Source organism: Nannospalax galili, unplaced genomic scaffold (genome assembly GCF_000622305.1).
Source record: "Nannospalax galili isolate Female #2095 unplaced genomic scaffold, S.galili_v1.0 scaffold833, whole genome shotgun sequence".
Lineage (NCBI taxonomy): Eukaryota > Metazoa > Chordata > Mammalia > Rodentia > Spalacidae > Nannospalax > Nannospalax galili.
This window is the reverse complement of record NW_008333374.1, coordinates 830,720-843,552: the sequence shown is the minus strand read 5'-3', so window position 1 is coordinate 843,552 and position 12,833 is coordinate 830,720. Positions and strand designations below refer to the sequence as shown.

Below are 12,833 nucleotides of genomic sequence, written 5' to 3'. Positions count from 1 at the left end.
GAGGGGGAGGGGGAGGGGGCCTACAGTACTAAGGAGGTAGCAAAGGACTGAGAGGTGATCGGGTTTTCTCCTACTGACACCTCATAGGACAACCTCCTTGAACCTCTTCCTTCATGGAAGAATCTTCCAGGCACATTTGTCTGTTTGACTTTTTTTTTTTTCTTTTGGTCTTTTTTGAGACAGGGTCTCTCTGTAGCCCCAGCTGGCCTGGAACTCACTATGTAGACCAGGCTGGCCTCGAACTCACAGAGATCCGCCTGCCTCTGCCTCCTGAGTGCTGGGATTAAAGGCATGCGCCACCACGCCCGGCTGTTTGAATTTTTTTTAAAAATTAAAAATAAATAATCTTATCCCAAGATTCCCCTTTATTCTCTTTATTTTGCTTCTGTCGCCACTCCTTGGATCCAGTCCTTTCTGAGTCTTTAAGGAAAGTGGAAATAATCAAGATGATGGTCATTTTGGGCTCTCAGAGAATGAACAGTCATCTGCGCTGTCCTGGTGTTGGCCAGAAAAAAAAAAAAAAAAAAGCTCTGTCAGGGGGAAAGCCAGGACAGGGTGTTGGGGGAATTATCCCTGTCTTGATTTGTCTTATGCTGTCATTATTCTTGATGCAGATGGTCATTTTGAAATGTCTTTTCTTACTGGCTAGAAATGACTTCCATCTGTACCCCTAATCCTTATCACCTCCTGTTCTCATCCTTCTGAAACGAGCTTAGCCAGCATCTTGAATCTCTTTCACACAGGAGGATAAGTGAGCCATACGGCCATTTTGCTCCCACTTGGAGCATCACCCCCTTTGGCAGAGCTGATTATACACCAGTGATCCTGACAATCATAATATCTCTCCCTTTCTCAATGTTCAGCTTTGGAAGAGTAGGTTGTCCACTTTTTCTGATTCATCAGAAATCAAGATGACCCACTATGGCAAGTTGAAAACCCTAAGACTCTTCAGTTGGAGAGATGTCCTCACACATGAGTCTGGAGACGCTGGTGGGTGGGTGTAGACAAGGCAGCATAGGGAAAAGGGGGAGTCCCAGAGGTCAAATCTGGGGTTCCAAAGGATGTGGGTTTCATGTAGCTTGTGAAAGCACGAGGATGAGGTGTGGTGAGATAGCCTGCCCGTGCTCTGTAGAGTCTGCAAGGGGGCATGTCCAGGTGTGGGTTGAAGTCATAGTAGGTGGGTGTCCCTGGAAGTCCCATCGGAGAGGGGGGTGGCAGGAAAAGGCCTCCTCCAGGGGCTTCCCCAAGGCTCAGGCTCACACTGACCCCTCGCACCTTGTAGTAACCGTTGGTTGGATCCTGAAGGGCAAATGGGACTTAATAAGGAATGTGAGAGTCCAAAGAAGCAACGATCATGGTAGAGAGATACACTGAGCTACATCCATACCTGCAAGCAATACACTCATACATGTAAAATAAAAGAAATAATAATAATATTTTTAAAAGAATTCAAGATCAAAAGCCAGGCACGATGGTACACAAGTGGCACCTTTAATCCTAGCACTTGGGAGGCAGAGGCAGGTGGATCTCTGTGAGTTCCAAGCCAGTCTGGTCTCCATAGTGGGTCCCAGGATAGCTGGGGCCACAGGGAGACCCTGTCTCAAAAAAAAAAAATCAGAATCATTCTATATCAAGTTTGAGGTCAACCTGGGATACATAAGACCCTGTCTCAAAACAACACCAACAATAACAAAAAAAAAGTGAGGGGGGCTTTGGGAGGGGAACCAGGGTTGAATGGAGCTATCTTGAGATAGGATTCCAAAGTGGGGACAGTTTTAGGAAATGTAAGGCCAGGGTGGGATCTAGTGGGAGGAAGAGGCCTGGCTAGAGAAGTGCAGCCATCCAGAAAGAGGCATCCAGGCACTCAGAAGTCTAAACATGACTGGATGGGGAAAGAAGGCCTGGTCAGGGGACTCCAGCCGGAGACCAAGGCAAAATAAATAGAAAACATAAGCCAAGGCTGTAGAGCTGGATGAGCTGGTCCAGCAGGCAGGAGGGGGTTAGGGGTAGGTCTTAAGGTGGCAAAATCAAAAAGGAGACATGGGGTTGGAGAGATGGCTCAGTGGTTAAGAGCACTGGCTGCTCTTGCAGAGGACCCAGGTTCAGTTCCTAACACCCACATGGCAGCTAACAACTGTCTGTAACTCCAGTTTCAGGGGATCCTGTGCTCTCTTCTGACCTCCACAGACATGGGTGCAGGACATGGGTGCACTTACATACATGCAGGCAATATACTCATACACATAAAAAAATAAAATAAGCTGGGCGTGGTGGCACATGCATTTAATCCCAGCACTTGGGAGGCAGAGGCAGGTGAATCTCTGTGAGTTCAAGGCCAGTCTGGTCTACATGGCGAGTTCAGGCCAACTGAGGCTACAGGGAGACCCTGTCTCAAAAGAATGGGAAAAATAATAATAAAATAAATAAATTTTTAAAAAAAGAAGACAAGTTGGGCACTCGGGAGGCAGAGGCAGGTAGAGCTCTGTGAGTTGGAAACCAGCCTGGTCTCCGTAGTGAATCCAGGCAGCTGTGGCTGCAGGGAGACCTATCTCAAAAAGACCGAAAAAAAAAAAGGTGGGGTGGCTCATGTCTGTAGGCTCAGCCTGCAATCCCAGCACTCCAAAGACTGAGGGAGAAGGACTGCCATGAGTTCAAGGTCAACTACAGTGTGAGACTCTGTCTCCATTTTTTTCTTTAAAAAGGGGGAGTAAAATTGGAGATCATAAGACTGAGTGAGCCCCTCCCCCAATACTCACCTTGGTCTCCAGAGCCTCTTTCTCATTGAGAACCAAGTCACTGTGATCTGTGTGCACAATGGGACCCTGGGGTAGGAAAAATAGTGGCAGGCAATGATCAGATCATTCTGGGGTGCTGGAGTGATGGCCTAGTGGTTAAGAGCACTGGCTGCACTTGCAGAGGACCAGGGTTCAGTTCTCAGCATTCACATGGCAGTTCACAACTGTCCATAACTCCAGTTCCAGGAGATCTGATGCCCTCTTCTGGCCTCTGTGGTCACTTTACACATGTGGTGCACTTACACAATACAGGCAAACCACTCACACACATAGGATAAAATAAATGAATGAAATAAAATAAAATCATCCTGTCCCAGTACCAGACCGCAAGTGCCCTCACAGCTTTCCTTTGGAGGCCAGACCTTGGAGCTGGAGGCTGGACTTCAGACAATAAAGAAGGTGGGGGACATATTGAGCCGAGGGAATAATTGAGTCAAGAGCATATTTGCAGCTGTGGGGGTATTTGGGTCTGGGGTCCCTGTTAGGACCGAGGGCATTTTGAGTTTGAGAGTCAATTGGACCAAGTTATTATTGGGTTCTGAAAGCACAGTCCAGTCTAAGAATTCCAGTCTCTTACCCGTTCCTCACTGCTGCCTGTCTCCTCCTCAGGGCCACGTGAACTGGAGCCATCGCTGCTTCCTGGGATACGTACCAAGTTCTTTTGCTTGGAGAAAGAGGCTGAGACCCAGGAGAATGAGAAGCAGAGGTAAGAAGTGGGCGTGGTCATAGTTTGTGAAGATCAGTACTTGGGAACACAGATGATTTGGCAAGATGGGGAGGGAAGATGGAAACCAGTAAGAATCCTGGCTTGGGAGAGGAGGAGTGCGGGTGGGTGACCCTGGAGAAAGTGAGTTAGGACTAAAAGAGGGAACTTGAACCTTGGATGGACCAAGCCCTGTTTGGATTATGGAAGCTGGTCTGGAGCGGTCCCAAGGCCGGCAGTCAGCATGGATGGAGACAGACACAAGGAGGCATGGGGGGCTGAGGCAGGTTCAAGACGCTGACACTTGCCATGGCGCCAGCAGCAGAGGGCTATTCCGGTGATGACCATAAGGAGTGTGGTGGCCGCAGAGGCTACTCCAGCCATGATCTGCACAGTGGGCAGCAGGTCTATAAGGAGTAGATGGGGTTATCTGAGAAGGCTGATCTGAAGATGGGGGACAACGGGGGAACTGGGGCTCAGGCTTGGATTTGGAATCCCTAGATTGAAAAAGTCACCAAGTTGGGATTTCCCTAGATTCACAATGTGACAGGTTTAGGGTTTGAGGACCCATTAATTGAGTGTTCTCACAGTTTGAGAGTATGTGAGTTTAAAGTGTCTTGGTGGGTCACATGAATAATCACAACATTTAGCTAAGGCAGAAGGATTGCCAATAGTTTGAGGTCATTTGGGGATACATGAGACCCTGCCTCAGAAAAACAAAACAAAACAAACCATGAATAATAAAAAAGCAAACAGGACTGGCAAGATGCCTCAGTGAGTAAAGGCAATTGCTACCAAGCCTGATGACCTGAGTTCCATCCCTCGACCCATATGGTGGAAGGAAAGAACTGATTCTTAAAAGCTGTCTGATCTGCACACCTGTGCTGTGACATGAATGTGCCCCCACACAAATACACACAAAAATAAATAAATAAATAAATAAATAAATAAATAAACAAAACAAACTCCCTGGCTTTAGGGAGCCTTAGAATTAGATTTTGAGGGTCTTTTATTTGCGATTTCTTTTTATTTGTTCGTTTCTAGCATGAATGACCTTTCCATTTGAAGTTCTGTATTTGAGGGACTTTATTGCTTTGAGGTCCTAGGCTTTTACATTTTTATTACATTTTTAATTTTTTATTTACTTTTATGTGTATGAATGTTTTGTCTGCATGCATGTAAGTGCACCACATTCATACAGTGTCTCTGGAAGCCAGAAGAAGGGGTTAGATCACTTGGAACTGGAGTTACAGACTATTGTGAGTTGCCTTGTGGGTGCTGGGAACTGAACTCTGACCTTCTGTAAGAGCAGTCAGTGCTCTTAACTGCTGAACCACCTCTCCAGGCCCTCATTACATTTTTGAAAAGTTTAAAAAACTTTTAATTTTTATTTTATGTGTATGAGTGTTATGCCTGCATATAAGTGCACTGTGTCATACAGTGCCCTTGGAAGCCAAAAGAGGGAGTCAGATCCCCTGGAACTGGAGTTACAGATGGTTGTTAGCTGACATGTGGATGCTGGGATTTGAACTCAGGTTCTCTGCAAGAGCAGCCAATGCTCTTAACCATTAAGCCATCTCTCTAGCTCAACCCTTATTACATTTTTAATTTAGTGCATGTATGTGTATATATGCGTAGGTGTGTGTGTGTGTGTGTGTGTGTGTGTGTGTGCTTCCCTGTGCACACTCGTGCATGCCATGGTGTACAAGTGGAAGTCAGAGGACAACTTGCCAGAGTTGATTCTCTCCTTCCACCATGTGACTCCTGGGGATTGAACTCAGGTCATCAAGCTTAGCATCAAACACCTTTACCTGCTGAGCCAGTTTGTCAATCTAAACTCACAGTTCTGAGATTATCAGGATTTAGGGAGTCTCTGCCTTATGGGTTGCTAGCCTCCATCTGGGGAATCACTGCATTTGTAGGGTATGGAATCTCCAGGTTACAGGGTCTTTGGGTCAGTATCTCACCTCTACGGCCCAGGTGGACCTGTGTTCCTCCCTGGCCCAGGCGGTTTCGGGCACTGCAGTTGAAGCCCCTGGTAAAGTCGGATTCCTGGGTCCCAGAAATGTGCAGCACAGAGATCAGGCCTGGACCCTGTCCTCCCTCCACTTCTGGGGCTGGGAAGGTCTCCACCAGGAACCTGCCTAGTGACCCTGCCTCCAGGAAGCCCTCATCCCAAGACCAGACCTGAGGACAGGCAGGAAGGAAGGCAGTGAAAAGACTGGGGGGGTGGGGGTGGGGGTGGAGGGGGGGGGGTTAGTGGTGGAAGAGCAAGGTAGGAGTGGGGAAAATGAGAAAAAGATGTCAGTTTTAGGGGTGGGAGGTCAGGGATCTTGGTGGGGGTACATTTCCTTACCACTGAGTCTGGGGCAGGAGAAGCAAACACCACACACTGGAGGCGAGCAGGGCCCCTCAGGAAGGCTGGCGCGGGGTGCAGGGCGGTCACTACTGGGGGAGCTGGAATGGAAACTATGGACCACTCAGCAGAAGTCTCTGAATAAAGCAAAGCCAGGCCTGGGCTCTGATGGATCTCACCCCTCTGGCAACCATGCCACGCCCCTCCCCCAACTAGAATCCTCCTGGCCACGCCTTCAACTGGCCCAGCTCTGATCTTCATGCCCCAAGGTCTATAACCGCCTTTCAAGGCCTCGCCCTCTCCCATCAGGCCACGTCCCCTCTGCCCACTGCCTACTCCAAGGCCCTCCAGGTACCTTCTCTGCAAAGCCCAGCTTCCTCACCGTTCACAGTCAGCCTAGCCTGAGCTGTGCCGCCTCCCAGGCCCGAGTGCCTTGGCTCAGCCCTGCATACATAGTCGCCTGCATCTTCCAGGCCCACGGACGGAAGGCGCAGAGTGGGCCCGGAGCTCAGCACCTGGCACAGAACAAAAGTATCAGGAGAGGAATCGCGGTCCACTTCCAGCTAAGTCACAAGCCCCAGATCGGACTTCACCTGCGCGCCACCGAGGTGCGTCCAGGTTATTCGTGGAAGTGGGTTCCCGCGCCAGGCACAGATGAAGGAGGCATCTTGCCCCACGTCCACGGACATCGGCTTCGGTTTTGCCAGCAGAATAGGTCCGACTAGAGGAGAGAGTGGAGTGGGACGGAATCAGACCCTGACCCAGGATCAGCTTCTCCAAAACACGTGTTCAAGGGTCCAAGTATAGTTCTCCATTCCGCAATAGCCCTCTACTGTGTCCACGCCCACAAGCCCCGGCCCCCTCCCGACTTTGCTATTGAGCAGACACAGCCCCACCACCTGTTCTAGTCCCGCCTCCGGCCACCTCCCCAGCCACGTCCACCTCGGCCACACCCACGGCCCCGCCCCTGCTCACACTGCACATCCAGCGCGGTGCTGCGGTTGGCACTTCCCACAGCGTTGGTGACCTCGCAGGACACCGGCTCGGTTAGGAATGAGGCGTCTGCCACGACCTCCAACCTTGGCCCGCGGGCCCCGAGCACCGGGGATCCCCCCTTTGCCCACCTGCGGAGGTGATGGCGGTATTAATGTGGTCCTAGCCCCTCCCCAAGCCTGCGGATTCTGCTGGAAAGAGCATTTCTCTTCACCTGTATCCAGTAACAGGAGGCTGGGCCGTGGCTTGACACAAGAAACTGACCTTCTCTCCCTCCTGCACAGTCTGGGGCTCAGCAGACAGAGTCACCACTGGTGGGTCTGTGAGGGTAAGGCAACTGTTGGAGTGGGAAGACCTGGAACAACTTAAATGTAGCCCAGTCCCCAGTCCTTCCACCTAGCAATCTAGGTCTCTAGTCCTCTCTTCCCTCTGAGCCAGAAGCTGGGCTTCCAGTCCCCAGTACCTCAGTATGCCACATTGGGCCCTCTCCTGCTCTGTCAGACCCTGTAAGGAGTCCAGGCCCCACCCGTCTTTCCCAGAGCCAACTGCACTCACACTGCAGGCTCAGTGTGACTGCAGTGTCCCTCCCTCTAGGCATGGCATGGCTTCGGGCTCTGCAGACTAAGGTGGCTCCGTCATCTTGACTTGAAGGGGTCAGGAATAAGGTGCTTTCCACTGACCCGGTGGTCTCATCCTTCAGCAAGGTCTAGAAGAAGTGATACATAATAATTTCTTTCTTTCTCTGTGTAGCCAAGGCTGACCTTAAATTCATGATCCTCCTGCCTCAATCTCCCAAATGCTGGTTTGTTTTTTTGTTTGTTTGTTTGTTTGTTTTTTTGGTGCATACCACCATACTCCAAAATAACAAAACTTTTTATCTGTCTCTTACAAGCAGTAGTACAATGTGTTGAGCACTTGTAGACAATACATTTGCATCTATTATTTTATTTAATTCTCTAGATTACCCTATGAGGCAAATGCCACTATAGTTCCCACTGTACAGGTAAGGAAACTGAGGGACAGAGAGGTTAAATAAATATACGCAAGAGCAAGCCACTACACCTGGTAACTTGGCTCTTAACCTGAATCACATTCCAAGGGTCCCACCCCTTGAATGGCTGTCTTTCCTTCTAGATGAGCCTGAGATCAGAGTGGTCCCTGAGTTTCACTGAATAGGCAAGCATGTTGGCAAAGGGATTTGGACCTGACCTGGTGGAAGGTGGTCCCATCCAGCCGGATCCCATCACGGAACCACAACAGTTCAGGGGCAGGTCGGGCATCTCCTTGGCTCCGACAGGTCAGATTCCCAGGAACTCCAGCGATCAGAGACACAGAGGGGCCGCCTAGCACCTGGGGGGCTTCTGGGGGTACTGCATGGTAGATCTTGGGTTAGAACTGGATCCTGGGGCCAGACACTCCTGATCTTCTCAGCTCCAACCAACCACTCTTCCTTGACTCTGCTGTTCCTAGATAATCCTGGCTGCTCACTTGCCCCACCCCCAGCCCCCAAGGTACAAATGGATTTGGTCCTTACCCAGCACGTGCAACTGGGCTGGTCGTGATCGAAGGCCTGCTTGGGAAGCCTGACACTCATATGATGCTTCATCTTCCAGTTCCACAGGCTTAATGTGGAGGTCATGCTGACCACTGGCTGCACTCCCTGATATCCAGTACCGGGACCACCCTGGAGACAGACAGTCACACCAGCCACAGTTCTGAGCTCCTGGTCTCAGGTCTTCATCCCTGAGCATCCCACATCCATATACATTTTATGGTTAAACAGTACTAACAAGTGTGTGCTGGGTCCAGAGAGATTCTAACCCTCTTGCCAATTTAGAGTCACTGCAAAGTTAGGGGTGATAAAGTCACAAAGGAAGACAAGAAAATGTTCTCAAAAAAGTTAGATTAAGCCAGATGTGGGTGGTACATACTTTAAATTCCAGCACTGCAGAGGCTGAGGCAGGAGAATTTCGAGTTTGTGGCCAGCCTAGGCTGCATAGGGAGACTCAGTCTCAAACAACAACAACCAAACAGAGAGTTAGGTAAGACATTATGTTTGCACTGTGATAGAGGAAAGTAACAAGGGACAGGGTTTCTGGGAGTTCATGATAACCTGAGTATTCATCACAAAATTGTCTCTAATTGTTGGCAAAGTGTCAATTTATGTATTCTGTGCTTTTTTACATTTGTAGAGTATTTTAGAATGAAAACGATAACCCCCAAACAGAATGCCCCCCAAAAGGTCAGCTTAAAACTCAGGAGTCTCTAGCCGTTATGGTGGGTGGCATACAACATTAATCTCAGCACTTAGGAGGCAGAGGCAGGCCAATCTCTTTGAGTTGGATACCAGTCTGGTCTATATAGTAAGTTCCAGGCCAGGTTTTGCCTCAAAAAGACAAAAATAAAACAAAACAACCTCATGAGTCTGAAATCTTCACTTGAGCCCATCAATTTCCCCAAATTGAAGATGTCAGCTGCAGCTCAAACCCCAAAGCCCCACGCTGGTGCCAACCCCTCCCTCCCTGAGTAGAGGCTAGTCTCACCTGGAAGGTCCCTTTCACCCCCTAGAGCCAACCCATCCTTAGTCCACTGCACGAGCCCCCTGTATGCACCCAGCACACAGGGCAGGCGAGCTTCGTCCCCTAGCAGCACCACCAGATCCTCCGGCTGTTGCAGGAAATAGGGCGATGGGCCTAGGAGAAGACAGGCAGAAAAGCGAAGTTTAGCATGATTCGGAATCCCTCCTCCAGGACCCAAGGAGCCCAGACTCCAAACCCCTCTCTCCCTAAATTCAGAAGCTCAGGCTTCCAGAATTGTATCTCAGATCCAGGAGTAGGAGCCCCCCCTCCCCACACTGCTTCGCCCTAATAAAGAGGCAGCAGTCAAATAACCCTCCCCACACCCTTCGGCGCCCTCCGGGGGTACCTGCACGTCCTCTGAAGCAAAAGAGGAGGACGACGAGGGCGACCAGCATCCTGAGTGTATGTCCCCCAAGATCCCCTAGACTTGCGGTTGCACTGGTTCGCCTCCAACTTCTTCCTCGACAGCACACCTTTCAACGTGCTGAACCTGCACACCCTTTCGCACCTCACCCACTCTTTGCTCCAAGCTGAAGCCCCTTATCTCGCCTGGAGTTTCCGAAGTCTGGTTCATCTGTAGCCTCCGTAGCCGCTCTGAACCGCCTGCCAGTTGCGCGCCCGGAGTCGGCGAGAGACCCCAGGGAGGGCGGGATCCTACTCGCCCCGCCCCTCCCGCCCCCTGGAGACCCGCCCTCTTCCCATTGAGCAACTCCCGCGGCCGCACCGGGATGAATGGGGATACGCCCAGCCCCGCCCCGCAACCCGGTCTGCGCAGCAGGCGGGCGCCCCAGCTCAGTTGGGGTCTGGGAGGTGGAACACCTGAGTCTAAGGAGGGGACCCTGCCCGGGTTGGACACCTGCGTCCTACTGGGGTGGAAGAGGAGACTCGGATGAGGAGGAGAAAAGAATGGAAGAAACTTTCTCAGCTTTGGCCCCGGAGAGACTGCGCTGAGTGGAAACCGAGCTATAAACGGGAGCCCCTGGGGCTTCGCCAGTTTCCGCGCCCTGGGGAGGCGGGGCCCAGGTTCCCGTGGGCCTGTAGGTCGGAGAGAGGGCACACGGGTGCTGGAGGACCATCTGGAAGCCCTGAGAAACAGGGACTAAGCTCCCCACGTCTCAAAATATCCTGCTGCGGCCTTGCGGCTGCAAACCACAACGCACCCTAAAACCTAAGAATCCAGGCCCCCCGTCCCTCCTTTCCCAGGACCCCGCAGTCCTGGCCCATCCCCTTTCCCCACTCCATTTGTCCCGGGGCCCCTCGGAGTGGTTGCCAGGCGACGACTGGGAGGCGGCAGTGCCCCGGCTCTGGCGGGCAGGGAGGCTGGGAACCGTACAGCTTGTCCTGACGGCTCCATGCAGCCCAGCTGGGGCGTTCCCACGCTGCGCAGCTGTCAGAGCAGGTGGGAGGGACCCTGAGTCTACTGAAAGGGCTGGAGGTGCTGGAACCCCGGGTCTGACATTCCTGGATCTATCGGGATTAAGTCACACTCAGGGCTCAGGCTCCTGCGTTCCTAAATGTCAAGGGGTTGGACTTCCAGGGGAGTGGTTCAGGTCTCTGCTGTCTGAGAAGCTGGTGGCCTGAATCTCAGATGGCTTAAAGTGTAGTGCTATTGGGCCAGGTTCAGAAAATCTGATTTTAAATCTTAGAGCCAATGGATTTAACCACCAATCTCTCTTCCACTAGTTGCCACACTGGCCCAGGAGGATTTGAAAACCAACAGAGTGAACATCTGTCCTAAGTCCTATGGTATCTGTCCTCAGTCCTATGGTAGTAATGTGGGGGGTGGGGGGATTGGAGAATTGAACTTCTGAATTTTTGGAAGGAATGCTGGGGGCCTGGACTGTTACATCTGAGAGAGGAGGGTCCTAGGGGCCCCCACACCTGGTTCTGGGGGTCTGAACTCCTGGTGTCTGTGTTTGGATCCAGGGCCTGGGTAATGAAATAGGACAGGCTTGGGTCTAGGACTCCTGAGTCTTGGGGAGGAAGTCAGGTGATGAGGCTGTTTTTCCAGACACCTGACATCTTTCCCTTTCCTGGCTCTCTGGGGCCACAGGCATGGAAAAATGGAGAGCCTGAGGTCCCTAGAGCATTCGGAGAAGGAAAAATAGCCAAAGTTGAGTGTAGAAGGTTTGGACTAATTAACGGTCCCAGCAACTGACAGCTCTACACCCTGGCCTCCAAGGATACCGTCTGGTGAAGGCCCCATGACAGAGCCTCCCTCCCCAGGTCTGTATACAGCTTATTTCCCAGGAGTTGTAGGGAGCAGTGTGGAGAGAGAACGTGGGAGGAGAGCAAGCAATCAATATTGGGGGATGGGGAGACCAGAGGATTTATCCTTGGTAGGGCTGTGGGGGGCTCAGGCCAGATGCCTGAACTAGCTCCTGGAGGGGGAGGCAGCTTGCCGGGAATGTGGAGCAAAACAGTTGCGATTCCTGCAGGAGATTAGCAGGCAGAAGGGGCACATCCCATGCGAATGTGCCTGTGCGCCCAAGTGGGGAGGGAAGGCCAACCAACATATGGTTATAAAATTCAGGGACCAGAATCAGGTCTCAGAGCTAAGGGAGACTAATGCAGAAGGCACAGGAATAGGGTGACTGAGAACAAGTATTTAAGTTCCCAGTGTGTGACACACAGCCGGGGAGGGCATCAGGAGTGACAGAGATGAGAGAAGAGAGAGAGAGAGAGAGAGAGAGAGAGAGAGAGAGAGAGAGAGAGAGAGAGAGAGAGAGAGAGAGAGAGAGAGAGAGACAGAGAGAGACAGAGAGAGACAGAGAGAGAAAGAGAGAAGGAGGGGAAGTGGTGAGGGGGAGAGTCAAGGAGGAGAAGAATAAGAAGATAAATCATGATGGCTAGAGACGGGGAGTGAAACACAGAGAAAAGAGGGATGGAGATGTTGAGGCAGATGGAAGGAATCTCACACAGCCCCGGGACTCAAATGGTCCGGCTCCCAGATGCCTATACCTTGTGTGCCCCTGTTCATCTGTGTCTTGGTTCACCAAGTTCACACACACTGAGGTATGTGGACTTGGATCCCATGGTGCACACCACCACCCACCCCACTGACTGCCATGCCCTACACACACACTAGACACCTGCACACTCAAACACTCCAAATGCTCTCATAAATCGAAATCTGACTCTCACCTCCCCTTGCACATGCACCCTGCCGCATCCACATGTGCACACAGTTGGCTTCAGTCTCTCCCAGTTTCACACACACACTCTTGTACTCCTCAGTAGTGATGCCTGATGTCATTAGGGAAGGAAGGGACTTGCCACAGTCTGGGCTGCAGAAAGGGAGGGAGCCCTTCCCACCCACACAGCCCAGCTCTGCTTCCCAGGCTGAACTGGGAGAGAGCCTTGGTTGGACCTGCTCTCCCATGACCTTGGGGTCACAGAGCTGGGGA

General features: G+C 51.5%; 1 protein-coding gene across 1 annotated transcript; it reads right to left on the bottom strand.

The window, feature by feature from the left end:
* Positions 1-940: 940 nt before the first annotated feature.
* On the bottom strand, positions 941-9,930 carry Kirrel2 (kirre like nephrin family adhesion molecule 2). The gene is made up of 15 exons (XM_008828057.2): positions 9,773-9,930; positions 9,391-9,540; positions 8,382-8,531; positions 8,057-8,217; positions 7,403-7,553; positions 7,062-7,167; positions 6,830-6,978; positions 6,448-6,575; positions 6,237-6,369; positions 5,855-5,955; positions 5,466-5,685; positions 3,807-3,905; positions 3,373-3,473; positions 2,757-2,822; positions 941-1,299 (listed from the first exon to the last, which is right to left on the bottom strand). The coding sequence occupies exons 1-15, from the start codon at positions 9,819-9,821 to the stop codon at positions 967-969; spliced, it is 2,097 nt and encodes a 698-aa protein (XP_008826279.1). The 5' UTR covers positions 9,822-9,930; the 3' UTR covers positions 941-966.
* Between the last annotated feature and the right edge of the window lie 2,903 nt (positions 9,931-12,833).